General features: G+C 39.9%; 1 protein-coding gene across 1 annotated transcript in view; it reads right to left on the reverse strand.

Moving 5' to 3' along the window:
* Nucleotides 1–4,648: 4,648 nt before the first annotated feature.
* INSR (insulin receptor) overlaps nucleotides 4,649–21,227 on the reverse strand; it is a 145,682-nt gene continuing 129,103 nt past the window's right edge. The window contains exons 15-21 of the mRNA XM_073659848.1: nucleotides 20,657–20,724; nucleotides 19,200–19,429; nucleotides 17,318–17,428; nucleotides 16,913–17,072; nucleotides 16,050–16,179; nucleotides 15,623–15,757; nucleotides 4,649–6,623 (exon numbers count right to left, since the gene is read on the reverse strand). Coding sequence (XP_073515949.1) covers nucleotides 6,296–6,623; nucleotides 15,623–15,757; nucleotides 16,050–16,179; nucleotides 16,913–17,072; nucleotides 17,318–17,428; nucleotides 19,200–19,429; nucleotides 20,657–20,724 — 1,162 coding nt within the window. The 3' untranslated portion in view covers nucleotides 4,649–6,295. The remainder of the gene's footprint in view (nucleotides 6,624–15,622; nucleotides 15,758–16,049; nucleotides 16,180–16,912; nucleotides 17,073–17,317; nucleotides 17,429–19,199; nucleotides 19,430–20,656; nucleotides 20,725–21,227) is intronic.

A 21,227-nucleotide genomic window follows, 5' to 3' on the forward strand; every position in this document is an offset into this window, starting at 1 on the left:
AGTCCAATCCATTCATAATCAAAAAAGATAATCTGTAAATTAAAGTGGCCATGCTGATATAAGTGCAGTACTCCCTGTTTATTTCCACGTAATAAGGAAAGGAGAAGTGGAATAGACTCTGGGGAAAATGAGACTTAATGGAAGGGGGTGAGGGTGGGGTGGGGTTGGAGGTTAAAGGTAAGATGTACTTTATTACCTAAAAGGGTGGGAAGTTCTAGGACAATACGCAATAGAAAAAAGGTCAAGAGAAGTGCCTTCTTGTTCATTTGTCATACCCCTCAAGAGGGGTATTTGCAACCCAACAAGTTTTTTTTACCCTATAAAAGATTTGTCTTTATTATGAATCTGATTTAAGTGAAAAACAATGGCTAATTTAATACATCATGGGACAGTTCATGTCTCTCAAATAAAACTGTACTTAGGATTACAAAGGTAGACTTGGTGTTAAACCTTGAAAATTTAGTAGGGATCACACTGTTTAGCTGTGCGAGGGTTCTGATATTAGCATGCAGGACCTTGAAAAATGTCTAATGCCTTAGGTTATGCTCTGAAGACAGGTAAGCAGGTGGCTAAGGGGGACAAAATAACAGCAGTAGAATCTGTAGGCTCAGATTACCACCAAGTTCCAGAATAAATGGGCTAAGTTGCTCACTGAAGTGCAGTTAAACCCCATAAAAGGGTTTGTCCACTTCTTGGACAACCCCTTCATAAATGCTTGCTCCTCATTTTAAAATAATAATTAAAACCGTGCCGGAGGGGGAGGCGAGTACTTGTTTTTGTTTTTAGAGTTTATGGCACTGGGTCTTCCCCACCAGCACCATTCCAAAAATGTTGGCTCCAGGGTCTCCTGTGACATTGCTATGACTTGTAAGCGCTACAGCCAAACCATCAGCCAGTAAGTCAGAATGTGAAATTGTGACATTCATCTATGGGTGGCTTTTCAACTGCAAGGTGAAAACCTTATTTAAAACACTATGGGCCCGATTCATTTATGCCCTTTTTTATCTAGTTTTTGGTGTTTTTTTGACTATTTTTTTCTTTTGAGCCTTATTCTTTTACTTTGTGCCTTTTTTTCAAATCTAATGTGTTTACCTGATTTTTTTTATGTTCATCATTATGGACATAGTTTGGGGTTTCTAGATGTTTAGGCTGATTTTTCAATATTTTAGTTGAACACGTGACTTTTTGCTCTAAAGAGGCACAGTAAAAAAAAAAAAAAAATTACAAAAATGAAGAGCATTTTTATTTTGCACTAAATTCACGAACCACGTGTACTATTTTGAAAAATTTGGCGCAAAGAAGGTTAACAAATGCCACAAGTAAAGAAATAAAAACACAGCAAATGATGAATTGGGTTCCAGGTCTCCATGTTATCTAAAATATAAGTCATGTGAAGACTTCATAAGTAAACTTATGATTAGTAGTGAAAGTACTAGTCTTCCTAAAATTTTCAAAACCACAAGACTATTCTACAAAAAGTGGATTTTGTCCAGCACCTGTCTTACATTGGGGGTCATAGTAATAGCACAAATTAGCATGGTAATTATTGGTAAGTAGCCAATGCTGGACCAATACAGTTTTTCAACCGTCTAATATGAAAACGGATAAAACCCCCAACATTTTTATTCAAGACTATAAGGTGAATTGGGTAATGTTTTCAGTCACAGAAAACTACACAATTTACGTATTGATCATTAAGATTTTTAAGTAATAAAAAAAAACTGGGCCCATCTGCCATTTTCAGCAAAAAAAAAAAAAGTAGAATGCCTTTGCAAAAATTAACGCACATACAGGTTCACCCTGGCGAAAAGAAGCATGGTAATCTCCACCGGCCCCCTAAAAATTAACAAACAAGCTATAAACTATATATAACTTCTGTCTGAGGGGGATTTGTTGTGTACAGAGATAACATCTTGACATTTTTATCATCAAACCAAATCAATATATAGATTTTCAAAATCAATAGCAATTTACAAACTTATCATTGAAAGGTTTAAGCTATTCATCCATAAAAGAGACATCTTCAAGATTGCCAAATCCTAGAAGGTGTTGCATGCTGGAGTGCTCACAGCCTAGACTGATTCTTTCAACCATTTTAGTCCCTCTGACTACAGGGTTGTTAAAGTGGAGAAAAAAAAAAACGAAAAAAAACTTGAGGTGCTTTAATAAATACCCTTGTCTTCCAGCACAACAGGGGTTAACTTTATCGATGTACAATATATTGAGGTAGATAGTGTGCTAACATAAAACACAGATTAAAAATAAAATTACACTCCTCCAGCCTCTCACATCCATTAATAAAAAAAATGTACATGCGCTTATCATATATATATATGTATAGAGAGAAAGATTTATTTTTTTTTACTATCAAAGCTAATTAATTTCTGTACAGTGATCTTCATTATATTAAAATAAATACAATTTTCTCATAAGAAAAATCTGTAGAATTACAAAAAGGAACTTGACAATACATACTATTTCTGCCATTTCCACTAAACGTGTAGTGTATTTTTTTTTTGTAATTTTTATTTTCTCTTATTTTTTTATTTATTTATTTATTTTTTTGCTACAAGGATTTTTTGTGTTTCATTTTTGATAGGGGAGGGGATGAACTCTTACATAAATTAGGGTTTAATGTTGAATTTATAGGCACTGTAAAATAGGCTGAATGTTGCAATGAAATATTGGGACTTTTAGAATAAAAGAATAGCAGACATCAGTAGACACAAACTGATTTCACGGAAGGCATAATTTAAAGTGGCCTAACGATCGGCTCTAGCAAAGTTGAATACAATTTCTTGAGTATTAACTGTAAGATTGTCTAGTAGGCGACCTGTTAAGTATATCGGCGGCAAGGTGAAGTGTGGTAGTGTTACAAAGAACTGTTGGGGATTTCTTATTTTTGTAGAACAAACTACATTAGTGGAAAATATACCATTATTCCTCACAAAAGTCCCTACAAAAGACAAGACAATGATGTAAAACAAACAAAAAAACAACACATAATAAAACTGAACAGAAAGCAGCATAACTCTGCCACCTACTTACAGAAAGATTTGTCTTCCATTGTTGGAATGAGTACAAACCTGTTCTACAATAAAAGTAGCCAAGGAGAGTATGCCAAACAACGGCACACAACTCAATTCTTAACACTCCTAACAATTGGTGGTGCCAAGTTCAACCTCATGGTGAAGTTCTGTTCAATTTACCTTAAAAATGTATCACGTGATTTCCACAATTGGACTGTGTATAGACTGAAGTACTAGCATTTATAAGTCAGATATATGAAATAAAGGATAAGGTAAGGTTAGGCCCTGCTCATGCAGCGTTTTCTGCAGGAGTTCCACCTGAACTCAGTTGCATCCAAAAACAGAAACCTCAACAGGGTCCCAGACTGCGTCAGCTTGAACGGAATTCAATTTCTAGAAGTGTCCGATTGCTCAGACTGGCGAAGAAAAGTGGTCTTCTACATTTCTATGCCTGTCTGAACATAGACACTTTTTAAAAAATAAAAATCCACAAACTTAGTTCATTTGAGCTCTGTTCATATAATTGTAGCTTATGACCCCAATGGAGGTTTGTCTAAATTACACTTTTTGTGGAATTCATGTGGAACAGCAAAACACAGTGTGAACAAGGCCTTACACAACACCGTATTCTAAAACTGTAGGGGGTTTTATGTACATATGTTATCCTGTAAATGCTTCAAGCAGCACAGATCAAAAGTTCAACATGACAGCATTAGTAGCAGTAATACGGAAATATACAGAGAATAGGTTAAATACAAGTGAAAAGAGAAAGATCCAAAAGGATGCAGTAGAGCTCAATAAGAGGACTATATAGTACAAAAACAAAGGTTGAATTGCGCAAAAGGCCATACATGGACGATTAAGAGAACACCAGAAAATTCAGGTGCACGTCATGACTACTACTAAAGACTATACACAGTGATGTGAGAATGGACGAATACAAAGAGTCTACTCTAGTACTATACAAGAAGCTATGAGAAGTGGCTTTCTAATAAACTGTGCTACACTGCTAGCACAGGCATGCCTACAATCCCATTATTCTAAATTGGGTGTTTTTTGCTAAAAATGTGACTTAAAAGGTGCCCATACAGCCTCAAAAGCTTTTCCTCCCACCTCCCCGAAATACACATGCACGCGCTCCGTTAGGCAGAGTGAATGTGTTTTCAGCTGGTAGAGGGAAGTGAGCCATGGCCAGACACCTCCATCGGCAGCTTGTCTTCCGTGAACGCAAAGGATCGCCATTACAATTTAACATGCCTGATCCTTATTTCCCTTGACACAAGCTGTCAGAGGGAGGCTCAGTAGCCTCCCATATTGAGAGTCAGACAGTCTTGCCAAAATCGCTGTGTTCGATCAACTTTGCTCTAATGTGTACAGACTAGTGTTGAGCGAGAAATGTTCTGTTTACCTTTTCGCCGAGTATGCTCGGGGCCGAGCTCCGAGTATTTACAGCTGCTCGGTGATATGGTTGAATCGCTCCCGTGTCCATGATTTGCGACTGTTTGACAGTTTTATTACATGGGAGGAATGTCTATTTCTTACACATTCCTCATATGTAATAAAGCTGTCAAACAGTCGCAAATCATGCACACGGGAGCGATTTAACCATATCACCGAGCAGCTATAAATACTTGGAGCTCGGCCCGAGCGTACTCGGACAGAACATACTCGCTCAATACTAGTACAGACACATTTTTCACACAGCATAATAATGACATTAGTAAACCTGAGGAGCTATGACAATAAAAGAGCTAAAGAGTGAATATTATAACTACCCTTTTGTCTCACATTAATACAAGGCGCATCTCTTACCGATAAATGCAATATTTCAGCCAAAAACATTCCCAATAAATTCCAGAACGCCTAAAATAAAAAAATCTCCAGGAACAGCTCAAAAGTGTAGAATGTATTATGTAAAAGTTTCTGATCTAAATTTTTGTCTTTGAAAAAAAGACAGAAAAAAAAAAAATAATATATACTTTATATTCTGATCATGAAATGTAACCAATAATTAGAGCTTGTAATAGGGATTTTTTTTCACCATTAGAGGTAATATATAAAAAATATATATATATCGCGTATACATGAAAATAAGCAACTGCTATATATTATTTGTAGTTCACATCAGGCAAGACCTGATTAAGAAGCTTTTACACAAACCACAGAAGCTGTTAGTGACCAGTTACCTTGCTTACTGGCATGAATAAAATCCTTACAATAAGAAATGAAGATCAGTGGGCTTGTAAAATTGTGAGTACGAAAAAGTTGATTCTTATTTTTGGGTTAACACAATGACTTTACCCAACCTTTGTTGTGTGTGCATAATATGTGGCACACAATTAAGGCTGTGATGCAGAGGAAAAGGGATGGTAAGAGACTGCTCCCTTTTTGGTCTGATTAAAAACATATCTGACGTACAAATCACAACCATCCCAAAAAGGTTTGTTTCAGCTATACAAGCAAAAATCGCCCCATCAGCACCTTCCAGATTCTTGACCACAAGGTGAACACTAAGAAGGTAGACTCGCTCTTAGCAGAAGGAACATGGGTGCAGGGGCACAGTTTATGCACCTCATGTACAAGTGATATGTTTACTGTAGTGACAATTCAGCAGGTCAGGAAAATGAGTAGATGGGGTAACATGTAAGGTACATGAACTTCACCATATTAGATGTTTCACGTGAGGTAAAACTGGCTAGTCTATATCCAGAATATCTTCACTTCTTTCTGCAAGTTATTTCCCATTGATTTGTATGGGAAAGCTGAATTAGAGACTCCCAATATGGATACCTGGGTTTAGATACCTCCACTGAGGTTTAGCTACACTTAATCCATAACAGGTAAAGATAGAGCTTAAACGTTGCCTTCTTCTAGAGCATCAGTTATATTATGTTAGGTGTGTGTGCTTTAGTCATCCAAAAGCATTTACTTCTCTCCCACTTGTTAGCATTGCACACATTTACCGTGCTTGTATGAGAAGCCACTGGAAATAAATAGGCAATGAAGTGTAGGTGAAAAGAATGGAGTTTCCTTCTGTTATGTCTGTTCACAGTTTCGGTTTCGCCCAATAGTCAGCCTGTCAAGTGATTTAAAGAAAAATCGAGAGGAAAAAAAAAGCACACAAGACCATAAAGTCAAGAACCCAATGGGATGATGAAACATTCAAAATCTGAAAAGGGCGTTGGTGTTTTGATGTTCTAGCCATGGGTACAGTTCTGTCCTGAGATTTGATGGAGGGTAGTTAACAGAGGGCAGAGCTCTGTATGTTAGGATGGGCTGGAACGTGGGAGGGAGAGAATGCGTCCATTTTTCCTACTCCCATTCATGTGGGTGTAGGGTATGTGTTCCTCATAGAGGTTTCCTCGCTGTCCCTCATCCCGTAGTGAGCATGAAGATGGGTCCAGAGGGGTGCTTTCCATATTTTCAAAATCAATCTCAAGGTCATCTGTCTCCGGTGGCTTGTTCTCTTCACTGTAGTAAAAGGACACCTCTTGGAAACTAGCATGAAGGTCGTCTTTCAGCATTTGAATGATCTCCAAGAATGTGGGGCGCATCTTGGGGTTATATTGCCAGCACATCTGCATCAGACTGTGACTGAAAAACAGAAGTTAGACTTAAAATGAAAAACATGCACGAGTTCTGTTTAGGTCATGTATATGACCAGAGTCTATTCTCTACATGATACTTCCTGCAGACAGACATTTCACTAATGGCTGATCTACACCTTCAGCTTTATTACAGAGACCATTACTTGAAGGGTTTACTTTTACCTATGTACAGTGGCTTTAAAAAGTATTCACCCCCTTTGGCTTTTTACCTATTTTGTTACATTACAACCTGTGCTTAAATATTTTTAGAATCCGATTTGTGTGTTATGCATCAGCACTAAATAGTCTAAGTTGGTGAAGTGAAGTCAGCAAAATATAGGCATAAATTACATTTATGGGATCAAATAACAAAAAATTGGAATGTGCATATGTATTCACCCCTTTTGCGATGAAGCCCCTAAAATTTGTGGTGCAAGCAATTACCTTCATAAATCACATGCTTACTGTAAGGAAGTTCACCTGTGTTACATATACATATGTGTCAGTATATACACACCTTTTCTGAAAGGCCAGTTTGAAGTGACTTTGAGGGGTCTACATGACAGAAAATACCCAAAAGTGATACCATTCTAAAAACTGCACCCCTCAAGGTGCTCAAAACCATAGTCCAGAAGTTTATTAACCCTTCAGGTGCTTCACAGGAACTGAAGCAACGTTGAAGGAAAAAAATGAACATTTAACTTTTTTTCACAAAATGTTTACTTCAGACCCAATTTTTTTTTTTTTCACAAGGGTAACAAGAGAAAATGGACCCCAAAATGTGTTGTGCAATTTCTTCTGAGCACACAGATACCCCATATGTGGAGGAAAAACAGTGTTTGGGCACACGGCAGGGAAGGAGTGCCATTTGAATTTTTGAATATAAAATTTGCTTGAAAAATTAGCGGACGCTATGTTGCGTTTGGGGAGTCCCTGATGTGCCTAAACAGTGGAAACCCCCAACAACTGACACCATTTTGGAAATTAGACCCCTCAAAGAACTTATCTAGATGTGTGGTGAGCACCTTGAACCCCCACCAGGTGCTTCACAGAAGTTTATAACATTGAGCCATAAAAATAAAATTTTCACATTTTTCCCACAAGAATATTTTTCAGCCCCCAATTTTGAATTTTCATAAGGGAAACAGGAGAAATTGCCCCATAACATTTGTTGTGCAATTACTTCCGAGTACGCCGATACCCCATATGTGGGGGAAAAATCACTGTTTGGGTGCACGGCAGGGCTCGGAAGGGAAGGAGCGCCATTTGACTTTTTGAATGTAAAATTTTCTTGACAAATTAGAGGAGCCATGTCGTGCTTGGGGAGCCCCTGATGTGCCTAAACAGTGGAAACCCCCCACAAGTGACACCATTTTGAAAACTACACCTTTAGGCTGCGTGCCCACGATGCGTTTCCGCTGTGGAATTTCCGCAGCGGAAACGCATCTAAAACGCATGGTAATCCGCACCCCATGGTCCCCAATGGCATTCCGCAATGTCAATGCACATGCTGCGGATTTTTCCGCAGCGTTTCTGCAGCGCTTCCAGGACCTGAGATGACGTCGTGGTCATGTGACCGCAGGCTGTCTCGCGATATGCCGGCAACCCGGAAGGAGTGCGACAACACACGCGGCAGCACACGCGGCGGGGGATCGGTAAGTATAGCTTTATTTTTTACGGTCACACTATATAAATCCATGCTGTTTGCATGGATTTATATAGTGTGACCTAGTTGTCAAGCACTTTCCAAGTGATGCTATCGCCTGGAAAGTGCTTGTAGTCCGCATGCGTAAACGCATGCATAAACGCATGTGAATACGCGTGTATTCTGCAGGAAAAACGCATGCACAATCTGCATGCGTTTTTTCTGGCAAGGGAGATGCAGAAACACTGCAGAAATTTTCTGCTTCATTTCTGCATCGTGGGCACAGCCTTAAGGATTTTATCCAGGGGTATCGTGAGCATTTTTAACCCACAGGTACTACACAGAATTTGATAACATTAAGTAGTCCTATTGAAAATTTTCATTTTTTCTTTTTTCACTAAAATGTAGTTTTAGCCCCAAATTTGTAATTTTTACAATGGATAATAGAAGAAAATGGGCCCCATAATTTGTTACGCCATTTCTCCCGAACGCGATGATGCCCCATATATCATCAGAAATTACTGTTAGACCCCCTCCTCAGGGCTAAGAAGGAAGGAGCACTATTTGGCTTTTGGAACACAGATTTTGTTAGACTAGTTCGTGGGCAACATTAGCCCCAAAAATGCCAGAACAGCAGAAAAACCCCCAAAAGAAACCCCATTGTATAAATTATACAACTCAATGAATTCATCTACGGCTGCAGTGACTATTATGCAACATCCACGCCAGGCTTTATTCTGGAGAATTCCAAATATCTCAGTTTAGTGTCCATACATTGTGCCCCGATAAAGTGTAGTACCCCCATACATTTCTCCTGGTGACACACACCCCGTAAATTAAGTGCTCTCCTCGCTACAATAATGCCAAACATGTGGCAGCTTACTGTGGTTTAGGCACAGTGGGGCTCAGAAGGAGGGGGGCATTTGGATTTGAGAGCGCAGAATTCACTGGATTTTATTTGAGGAAGCGGGAGAATTGTTGCGTTTCCAGAATGTTTGTTTTACCAGTAACATGGGACCCCTATAGTTCCAGTGACGGACCTGAGAAGGGGCTGTTTTTTTTGCGGGATAAATTAGGGGTTTTATTGGTAACATTTTGAGGTACATAATTTTCGATTGCTTCCAGAATAAGACTAGATCGACAGTCTACGCTGAGCACTTACCTAGGAGTTTCCGTGTAAATCCCACAAAAATGTGATTCAGACGAAACTCCTAATGGAACCACCCACCACAAAGAGGCAGATGGAGACACTTTGGAGCCCGTTTGATGTCTGCTTTGGTGGTCTCCATCTTTTTAGGCGGACACAGATCTGTGGTCACCCACACTTGGGCGCTTAAAAAAAAAAAGCCTAAAATGATGGTACACCGCCAGAACAGAGACCAGTCCAAAGGGACTCCACCGGCCTAAGTGAGTAGCTCCATCTGAGTTTTCTGTCTGCATTGCGGTTTTGGTGAATTTACACACAAACCTCAACATAAGCGCTCAGCGGAGAGCACAAGACAAACGTGAGCCGAGCCTTATTCCGATTTTTTTGGAGGCAGAATGAATAAATAGACAGCAGTACAAGAATAGTCCTAATTTTTATTTTTGCGTCATTCACCGTGCGGTATAAGTGATAAGGCGGATTAAAGCGGAGTTGGTGCAATTACAGCGATACCAGATTTATATGGGTTTTTTTAGGTTTTGCTGCCACACAGTAAAAATGATTTTTTTTTTTTAATAAAAAGTAGTTATTTTCGTCGCCATATTCTGAGAGCTGCAACTTTTTTATTTTTTGGTGAACAGAGCTGTATAAGGGCTTATTTTTTGCGGGGCAGATAGTAATTTTTGATCGCTTTTTATTCAGATTTTCTCAGACACAGAATGAACAAAAAACAGTAATTCAGTTATTGTTTTTATTTTTTGCGCTGTTCACCGTGCGGTAAAAATGATAAGTCCAATTTGTTTGTCAGGTCGGTACGATTACAGCGATACCAGATTTTTATCTTTTATTTTTTTATGCTTTGCTATTTTTACACCCTAAAAACAATATTTTACAAAAAAGAATTTGATTTTGCATCGTCGCATTCTGAGAGCTGCAACTTTTTTTTATTTTTTTTTCGAATGAGCCATATTATGGCTTGTTTTTTGCGGTACGGTTTGGAGTTTTTACTTATCTATATATTTTTTTTACATATGACTTTTTGATTGCTTCTTATTCACTTTTTTATGAGTCAGTATGATGAAAAAGCGCCATTTTTGGTGTGTTTTTTATTTACTTTTTTACGGCGTTCGCCAAACGGACTAAATAACATGAGTTTTATAGAGCAGGTCGTTCCAGATGTGGCAATACCAATTATGTGTACGTTTTTTAGTTTATTTTTGTTTTATCACAAAGGCTGCGTTTTGAGTGGCTAAACGGATTTTAGTGATGTGTGTCTTTTTTGTGTGTTTTTTTATATTTTTTTACATATATTTTATTACACTTTTTTTTACTTTTTCACTAAGTCCCACTGCAGGACATGTGTGATTTTCACTTTGATCATGGATCTCATAGTCTCAGTGCATGAGACCTGTCAGCGAGTCACTGAACTCACTGACTGCCTGTGAGATGCAGCTTATTGCTGGATCTCACAGGCTACCCATACCCTGGGATCAACTTGAATTTTGCAATTTTCAAACTTTTAATTTTCATGCCCTCAAACTAGAACACACAAAATAGTTACTAAATAACATATCCGACATGTCTACTTTACATCAGCACAATTTTTGGTTAAAAATGTACAAATTTTTTTTTTTTTTTTGGGACCACATCACATTAGAAGTGGCCTATATGAAAGTAAATACCTCAAATTGACACCATTTTAAAAACTGCACCCCTCAAGGTGCTCAAAACCACATTCAAGAAGTTTATTAACTCTTCAGGTGCTTCACAGGAACTGAAGCAATGTGGAAGGAAACAATTAACATTTAACTTTTTTAAACAAAAATTTTACTTTAGACCCATTCTTTTTCACAAGGCTAACAGGAGAAAATGGCCCCCAAAATTTGTTGTGCAATTTCTCCTGATTACACCGATACCCCATATTTGGGAAAAAACGTCTGTTTGGGTGCACGGAATGGAAGGCGCTCCATTTGACTTTTTGAATACACAATTTACTCGAAGCATTAGCAGACGCCATGTCACATTTGGAGAGCCCCTGATGTGCCTAAACAGTGGAAACCCCCCACAAGTGACCCCATTTTGCAAACTAGACCCCTCAAGGAATGTATCTAGTTGTGTGGTGAGCACCACCTTGAACCCCCCAGGTGCTTCACAGAAATTTATAATGTTGAGCTGTGAAAAAAATAAATAAATCACATTTTTACCACAAAATGTTCTTTTAGCCCCATTTTTTAATCTTTACAAGGGTAACAGGAGAAATTGCACCGTACAATCTATTGTGCAATTGTACCCGAGTAGACCTATACCCCATATGTGTTTGAGTGGTTGAAAACCCCATTTTGAAAACTAGACCCTTCAAGGAATATAACTAGACATGTGGTGAGCACCTTTAACCCCCAGGTGCTTCACAGAATTTTATAACTTTGTTATGTGAAAATGAAAAAAATATATATTTTTTCCCATAAAAATGTTGTTGTAGCCCCAGACGTTTTCATTTTCACAAGGATAGCATGAGAAAATGGACCCCAAAATTTGGTTGTTGTGCAATTTCTCCTGAGTACACCAATATGGTCGAAAATTACTTTTGAGGCACAGTGCAAAGCTCAGAAGGGAAGAAGCGCTATGTTGGAGTTCAGATTTTGCTGGAATGGTTTGTGGGTGCCATGTCACATTGGCAGAGCCCCTGAGGTACCAGATCAGAAGAAACCTCCCCCCATAAGTGACCTCATTTTACAAACTACACCTCACAATGAATTTATCCAGGGGTGCAGTGACAGTGAGCATGTTGACACCACAGGTGTCTCACAGAAATTTATACTATTGGGCGGTGAAGAAGGAATAATTACATTTTTACAGCTAAATGTTGTTTTAGCTCCACAGGTAAAAATGGACCTCTCAGCTTGTTGTGCAATTTCTCCTGAGCACACCAATACTCTACATGTAATTGGGAACTACTTTTGAGGCACAGTGCAAAACTCAGAAGGGAAGGCGCGCCATAATTTTGTGAAGGCTTTACTGTTATGGTTTGCGGGTGCCATGACCGACTGGGAGAGCCCCTGAAGTGCCAGAACAGCAGAACCCCTCATAAGTGACCCCATTTTACAAACTGCATCTCTCAAAGAATTAATCTAAGGGTGCAGTGATCATATTGATACCACGTGTGTATCACAGAATGTTATACCAATGGGTAGTGAACAAAAAATAATCCAATTTTTTCCACAAAAATTTAGTTTGAGCCCCAGGTTTTACATTTTCACAAGGGGAAATGGGTAAAAATGGCACCAAAATTTGTCACACAATTTCTGCTGAATGTGTAAATACCCCATATGTGGCTGTACAGTACTGCTTAGCCACACAGTGAGACTTGTGAGGGACGGAGCAGATTTTCCTAGAATAGTATGAAGACTCCATATACACATCTCCTAAGTGCTAGAAGTGCAGAATACACTCTGCAAGTGACCCCAGTTTGGAAATTATACCCCTTTGGGAATTTATCTACAGGTGTAGTGATGATTTCGATTCCATGGGTGTTTTCCAGTAACAAGCAGCAGTGGATGTTGCTGAGTGAAAATTGCAAATCTGCTATTGTAATGCACGTACAATGTAGTGCCCAGCTCGTGCTTCTGGAGACATGCATCCGTAAATTAAGCGGGCTCTGACCACTACAGAAATGCCAAACATGTGGACACTAAATGTGGTTTAGACACACACTGTGGGGCTCAGAAGGGAGGGGGCATTTGGATTTGGGAGTGCAGAATTCACTGGATTTCTTTTGGGGGGCGAGGAATCAAAGTGCTTTTTCAGAGCCTTTGTCCTACCAGTATCGTGGAAGTCCCTATATTTCCGTTAACAGATGACGGACTTGAGTGGGGACTTGCTTTTTTGTTGTTGACTGAGTTGAAGCTTTTATTGGGAACATTTTACAAAACATTTTGGATCACATTTATCCGGCGTTCTACGCTGAGCACTTATATTGGGATTTCCATCTAAATCTCCGACTGTCTGACCTGTGTTCAGCTGTATCCTTCCTTTCAGAAGTGCACAAAACTGTGGCTGACTGCACTTTTATGCACGCCTAAAAACATGGACACCGCTGGATCATAGGCAAGACGGCATCCACAGTGCCTCCATCTGCCTCATTATAGGGAATCTTCAGTCGGGGGTTCCGTCCGAATCACGTATTTCCGAGATTTACTGCGATCTTTGGGAGGCAGAATGAACAAATCAACAGCAGGTGAAGAATTTGTTTTATTTATTTTTTATGCCGTTCCTCGTGCGGTATAAGAGATTAGACAACTTTATTATGCGGGTACAGCGATACCAGATTTATATCTTTTTTTTAAGTTTGGCTGCTGTCACACACTAAAAGATGCTTTTTTTTGTTGCAAAAACAAGTTTTTGCATCCCCATATTTTGAGTTATAATTTTTCCAGTTTTCTGCTAACCGAGTCAAGCGAGGGCTTGTTTATTGCGGGACGAGTTGACGTTTTTACCATTTTCGGGCACATGACATTTTTTAATCGCTTTCTATTCCGATTTTTGGGAGGCAGACTAAACAAAAAACAGCAATTCCGGAATTGTTTTTTTATGCCGTTCCGCAAAAGGTAAAATTGATGAGGCAGCTTTATTCTTCGGGTCAGTGATACCGTATTTATATTGTTTTTTTATGTTCTGCCGCTATTACACAACAAAAACTTTTATAGAAAAAATAATTGGTTCTGCATCGCTTTATTCTGAGGTATAACTTTTTTATTTTTCCACTGATGAGATGTATGGCAGCTTGTTTTTTGTAGGACGTTTTCAGCAATACCATTTTTATTTGCATCTGTCTTTTTGATTGTGTTTTATTCCCCCCTTAGATGTTCACTGAAGGCGTTAACTAGTGGGACAGTTTTATAGGTTGGGTTGTTCCAGAGGCGGCAATACCAAATGTGTACTTTTTTTTGTGTTTTTTTCATAAAAATATTTATTTATGGGTACTATATTATAAAATATTATATATACACACACATTTTTTTTATTTTTACTTAGTCCCAACTATTGGACTTTGACTTTCACAGTTCTGTTCACAGTTATAAAGCATAGCAATGCAGAAGCATTACTATGCTTTATAAAACTGTCAGTTCTGCACTGATACAAGTTAGTTAGATCATGCACTGCACATGATTTAACTAATTTGCTAGCCCTGGTGACCTGGATGTAGTCATGACGACATCAAGTCACCATGGCAACGATCGAACCTTCTCAATCACGTCACATAGACACTGATCGGAGGGCAGAGTGAGCCCCCGCATTCTCTCTGACTTCTAAATGCTGTGATCGATGCCGATTGCAGCACTTAGAGGGTTAAACTGCCGGGAGCAGTGCAGGCACCGCTCCTGGCAGTGAATGCCAGGTGTCATGTCAGCTGAACCACAGCTCTTGTGCGTGCAAAATCGCCTGGACGTATCCATACGTCCAAGGTCGGGAAGTACTTCCCAACCAGGGTTTAAGGAGTTAACGGTAAACGTGTAAATGTTTTGGAGAGTGCTAGTCAAAGCCCAGACCTTAATCCAATTGAGAATCTGTGGTCAGACTTGAAGATTGCTGTTCACCAGAGGAAACCATTTAACTTGAAGGAGCTGGAGCAGTTTTGCCTTGAGGAATGGGCAAAAATCCCAGTGGGAAGATGTGGAAAGCTCATAGAGACTTATCCAAAGCAACTTGCCACAAAAGGAGGCTCTACAAAGTACTGGCTTTAGGGGGGGTGGGGGGTGAATAGTTATGCACACTGAAGTTTTCAGTTACTTTGTCCTATTTGTTGTTTGCTTCACAATAAAAAGAAAACCAAATATTTACAGTTGTAGGTATGTGCTTTACATGAACTGATGCAAAACCACAAATAAACAAAACAAGTGAAATTCCACAGCTGTATCCGTCCTCCTTCTCTTGAACATCCTGTGTCTAGCTGTACAACAACTAACTACAGCAGAAACACCTGCTGTCAGCAGCAAGATAGCAGGATTGTCATGCCCCATCCCCCTGGCCGAGGTCCACCTCCTTAGTCGTTCACCAGGCAAAAAGGGAACAGATCAGCAAGAGAACCTATATTTTCCGCATGATTCCAAACAGGACAGTATTAGGAACAAGCAGAAAATTCTGCAAGTTGACAAATAGTAAGTGTGAATGTGTCACACGTGTACTTGTGTTTCTTTAACATCGTGCTTTTAAAACTTACAGTCTAGGGTGACAGTTTTCTGGCTGTTCAAGGGAGCCTCCATCCATAACAAATTTGAGCACTTGTTCATTGGATAGCCCCTGATATGGCTGCTCAGCCAAACTTGTTATTTCCCAGAGTACTACACCAAATGACCTGAAAGAAAGGAAAATGGTTGTGATTAGTCATAAATACATTTTTTTTTTCTATGTGTCAGTGTCCGTACATATATAGAAATAAAGGCAAAAAAATAACATTTCTTACTAGGGCATTACTAGCAATATTAACTTTTAATGAATATGGGCCACATCGCCATGTAAAAGTATATAAGAAAGACTAAAAAAAATATGTAAAATATTAAAATATGTATTAAATATACAAATTTCCATTACAGCACTATATATGAGAGAAAAAACAAATAGAAGAAATAAAGTGCTGAGACTCATACCAGACATCTGAAAATGTGGTGAATACACCGTCTTTGAGAGACTCCGGGGACATCCACCTCACCGGTAGCAGACCCTTTCCTCCTTTACGGTAATAATCAGTTTCATAGATATCACGGGTCATACCAAAATCTAACAAGAAAAATAAAATGACAATAATTAGCAAGTTAGTCAATTACCAACCAAAACTGCATTATGAAAAAAAAAGGAGCAGGAATAAAAAAAAAAGTCAAGAAATGTTAAAATAGCGTTATATAAGTAGATAAAATAAATAAAGGTTATCATATTCTACAGCGCTTCACAGACATTACCATCATGGTCACTACAGGGGCTCAATATCTAAATTCCTTTTCAGTATGTCTTGAGTGGAGCATGGACGGAAAGCCACACAAACACAGGGAAAACATACTTTTTAATGAGTGGATAAAAGCAAAGTTGATTTTGAATTTCTAATGGGACTTTCTACCACAGTGGGCTCCAACCAGTAGCTCCAGCTGTTGCAAAACTTCAGCTGACAACATGATCTGACAACTTTAGGCAGCTCACCTTGTACTATGGAGTAGCGATTGCTGATAAGGAACAGTTCAGAGGACTACTGCCCTAATATTCCTATCATATAGAATATAATTAACTAGAAAAATTATTGGCTACGTTTATGCATTCAAATTTGGTCCATTTTATAGAACATTATTTTTGCCCAGGCTCCCTTTAATAAATATCTCTACAATTTTGCCCATTGCACAATAATGCAAACATTCAATATGTATTAGTGCTTAAAAACTTGATCGCAATAACACTTGTAATTCTTTTGCTTCACTCACAAAGTGAAGATTACATGAAACCTTATATACGATAGACAAGATACCTCCAATTTTGACTGTGAAATCCTCAGCAACCATGCAATTGCGGGCAGCTAAATCACGGTGTACAAACTTCTTGGCATTGAGGTAAGCCATCCCATCAGAAATCTCTGCTGCCATCTGAATCATTTCCTGAATTGTTGGGGCTGGCCGACCAGGATTATTCTGGAAGGTAGAAAGGTGCAATCAGACAGTATTCTCTCAAATAGTATTGATTCTTAATAAATCTTGAGAATAAAGGAAAAAATAGATTGGGGAGAATTGGAGGAGAAATTCATTCAAACTCTTATTTTATTAGTTCTAACAGTGGAAAGATACTTCTGTTGTTGACATTTCTTTTTTCTGGATAAGATTTTGCAAAGCTTACTTTATTTACTGTAATTTCACAAGTAAAGCAAAAGCAAACCAACCTCTGCATCGGGTCGCAGTGAGCGCAAGTAGCTCTTCAGGTCACCATGTCCCATTAGCTCCATAATAACCAATGTAGGTTGCCCTTTAGAGACAACACCTATCAACCGAACCTGAAAGAGTCAATAAAATAGGATCTAGCAACAATCAGACAGCAGAAACAATACCTTTGCTTCAATAACTGCTCAGAAATGCTTAACAGAAAATACCATAGATACCATACAATTTTCTTAAATTGGATATATTGAATACAATTTTAGTATTTCAAGAGTTGACACTTTAAAGTGTACCTATGATTTTACATGTATATGTTATTCCCATTAAAAGCAGTGCACAAGAAATTCAGCAAGCAGCAGAGCTCCGCACCTGCATGAGCTCATGGACACCGCGGTGTACACATCCAAAGACTTGGGGCTCATGCAGACGACCAGGCAAATAGGTCCGAGCATAGACCGCTAACGCACGGACTGTGCCACGGCTCTCCCAACCTGAGCATAGACCGCTAATGCACGGACTGTGCAGTGGCTCTCCCAACCCGAGCATGGACCGCTAATGCACGGATTGTGCCACGGCTCTACCAACCCAAGCATGGACCGCTAATGCACGGATTGTGCCACGGCTCTCCCAACCGGAGCATGGACCGCTAATGCACGGACTGTGCAGTGGCTCTCCCAACCCGAGCATGGACCGCTAATGCACGGATTGTGCCACGGCTCTACCAACCTGAGCATGGACCACTAATGCACGGATTGTGCCACGGCTCTACCAACCCAAGCATGGACCGCTAATGCACGGATTGTGCCACGGCTCTCCCAACCGGAGCATGGACCGCTAATGCACGGACTGTGCAGTGGCTCTCCCAACCCGAGCATGGACCGCTAATGCACGGATTGTGCCACGGCTCTACCAACCTGAGCATGGACCACTAATGCACGGATTGTGCCACGGCTCTACCAACCTGAGCATGGACCACTAATGCATGGACTGTGCAGTGGCTCTCCCAACCTGAGCATGGACCGCTAATGCATGGATTGTGCCATGGCTCTCCCAACCAGAGCATGGACCCCTAATGCACAGACTGTGCCTAGGCTCTCCCAACCTGAGCATGGACCACTAATGTACGGACTGTGCCATGGCTCTCCGAACCTGAGCATGGACCGCTAATGCACGGACTGTGCCACGGCTCTCCCAACCTGAGCATGGACCACTAATGCACGGACTGTGCCACGGCTCTCCCAACCTGAGCATGGACCGCTAATGCACGGACTGTGCAGTGGCTCTCCCAACCTGAGCATGGACCACTAATGCACGGACTGTACCATGTCTCTCCCAACCCGAGCATGGACCGCTAATGCACAGGCTGTGCTGCGGCTCTCCCAACCTGAGCATGCACCGCTAATGCACAGGCTGTGCTGCGGCTCTCCCAACCTGAGCATGGCAGCCTCATAGAAATTGATGAAGCTGTTACGCTTGGGTCGTGAGACCCATGGCCAGTCCGCACATTGCGGTATGAGATCAGACAGAGATCCACAGACATCGGCATGAGCCCTTACTATTGAGCTTGTACCAATCTGCAAAATTTTGAGGAGACTAACAGAATAAAAATTATGGTAAGTACCCTTTACAGTAAAAAAAAAATAAGGAACTTATCAAGGTTCACTCTTGGGGAGTAGGAAGGGTGGTGGGGGTAAAAACCAGGTCAACAAATGGAATGTCATTATGTTATGTGACTGCAGTGAGTTTTCAGCCTAATTTTGGAACAAAATAAGATCCAGGTAGATCTCTTTAAGTTCTGGCCACAGTTAGTGAAAATGATGCACCAATATTATTGATTATTAATATCAAGCAATAACAAATATTTTGTGTATTAATATAAATTCCTACCACATGGTGGCAGCTAAATCCCTTCATGACGGAAGCCTCGTTCAGGAACTCTATCCTCTCTCGCAGACTTGCTGACTCGTTGACAGTTTTCACAGCCACACGAACCTCAGCCTCTCCTTTTATGATGTCCTTGGCAATTCCCTCATAAACCATTCCAAAGGAACCCTGCCCTAGTTCTCGAAGCAAGTTGATCTTATCTCTTGGTACTTCCCACTCATCCGGAATGTACACTAGAACAAAAAAAAAAACAAAAAACGACATATACTGATTTAGAGGTCACTAATACATAAGAAAGGAAACCATATGTTTATCATTCTCCAAAATGTCATAACTGAAAAGGTACTCCTTTGTACCATTCTATTTTGTTCCAATGCATAAATAATAATAAAAAAAAAAAAGAGTTTTCAATATAGCCTTGAATCAGAGTATTGTATTTATGTTTTTATGGTTACAAAACCTTTTTCAATAGACTAGCAAGAAGAAGAGGACAAAAGAAAGAAAAAAAAAGCTTTTCCTACATCTAGCCAAGCCAAAGACCAGGTGATAAATGTAATGCCTAATCTGTGCATAGGCAATTAATGTATTTAGTGAGCAATCCCCCTTTAAATGATTACTGGACAAGCCTGCAAATTTTTACCATTCAAATAAGGCTCCTTAAGGTGTGCTTACATTAGCCGACTTGAGGGCATTATAGGGAATCTTTAAGCAGGATTTCACTCCACATATGCTTTATGTATGAGCATGTAGCTATTTCAAAGACAAGCCCACGGAAACCTTTACATGGCCAGTCTGTTACTTCATTACTGAGAAATTATTACTGAGCGTTTCATTTGATATGCAAATGAGACAGTAGATTTCAAGCCTCTGTCACTCCAGCTCTATTCCCTGCCCAGCGCCACCTCCTCCTGCTTGCTGTGTGATGTCAGGCAGGAGGCGGCGGCGCTGGGAGGGGAATAGAGCTGCACTGAAAGAGGCTTCAGTGGAATAGTCCTTCAGCCTCATTTGCACAGCAATTATAATGCTGATTCCTCAGTAATGGACTGTCCATGTAAAGGTACTTCTGGACTTGTCTTTGGACATGCTCATACAAATCGTTTGGGGTGAGAAATCCTGCTGACAGACTCCTTTTTCAATGTCTGCTGATCAGTAGATATTTACCAATCAGTGGTAGTTAGGCAGCCTGCACAGGAGGGCCGCTCTTCACATCTGTAGTAGATCACTCAGAGCACATAGGCTACCATTCCTGTTTGCAGTATAGGTCCTATTTACATTGGATGATATACTGCTGAGAACGTAGATCTTTTGTGCAAACCAAAAGATCTTGGGTAATCTGCAGCCTGGTTAAACTGAACTGCATGTTTATCTTGACACGAGCGTTCCTGGGAATGCTTCTTTCACGATAATTGTGCAGAGTAAATGCACCCTAACAGGGTGACGTTGTTATCAGAGCAACTCACCTTCACTAGCACTTAAATACTCAGGATTAGAGGATGCATACAATGGTCCTGTTGGGCCTTCGGCTTCCCTATGCAAAAAAAATTACAGATTATAGAGTGTTTTAGAAAGTGATCTATAGCATATTGAATAAGGCTATGTGCCCACGTAGCAGATTTGATGCAGAGCATTTTTGCCTTGCTTTGGCAGAAAAAAAACGCATGCAGATTTACATGCAGATTTACATGCATTTTTTCTGCCAGAGAGAAGCGTTTTTTCAAGCACTTTTCCAAGCGATTTTGAGCATCACTTGGAAAAGTGCTTGACAAGTTGGTCACACAATATAAATCCATGCAACCGGCATGGATTTATGTTGTGTGACCAACTTAGATGCTTTAAATGGTGCATCTATAGTAAAAGAAAAAAAAGATTTAAAAAGTTAAAAAAATAAAAAAAAAACCTGATGTCGCGTGACCATCAGCTGACTAAATGACGTCACCGCAGGTCCTGCAAGTACACCGCGGTATGCCGAGGAGAGAGGACGCCGCCGGGAGCAGACCGGAGAGGTGAGTATACAGTTTTTTTGTATTTTTA

The sequence above is a fragment of the Phyllobates terribilis genome, unplaced genomic scaffold (assembly GCF_046119375.1).
Source record: "Phyllobates terribilis strain yellow unplaced genomic scaffold, ASM4611937v1 Scaffold_1__5_contigs__length_1240528914, whole genome shotgun sequence".
Classification (NCBI taxonomy): domain Eukaryota; kingdom Metazoa; phylum Chordata; class Amphibia; order Anura; family Dendrobatidae; genus Phyllobates; species Phyllobates terribilis.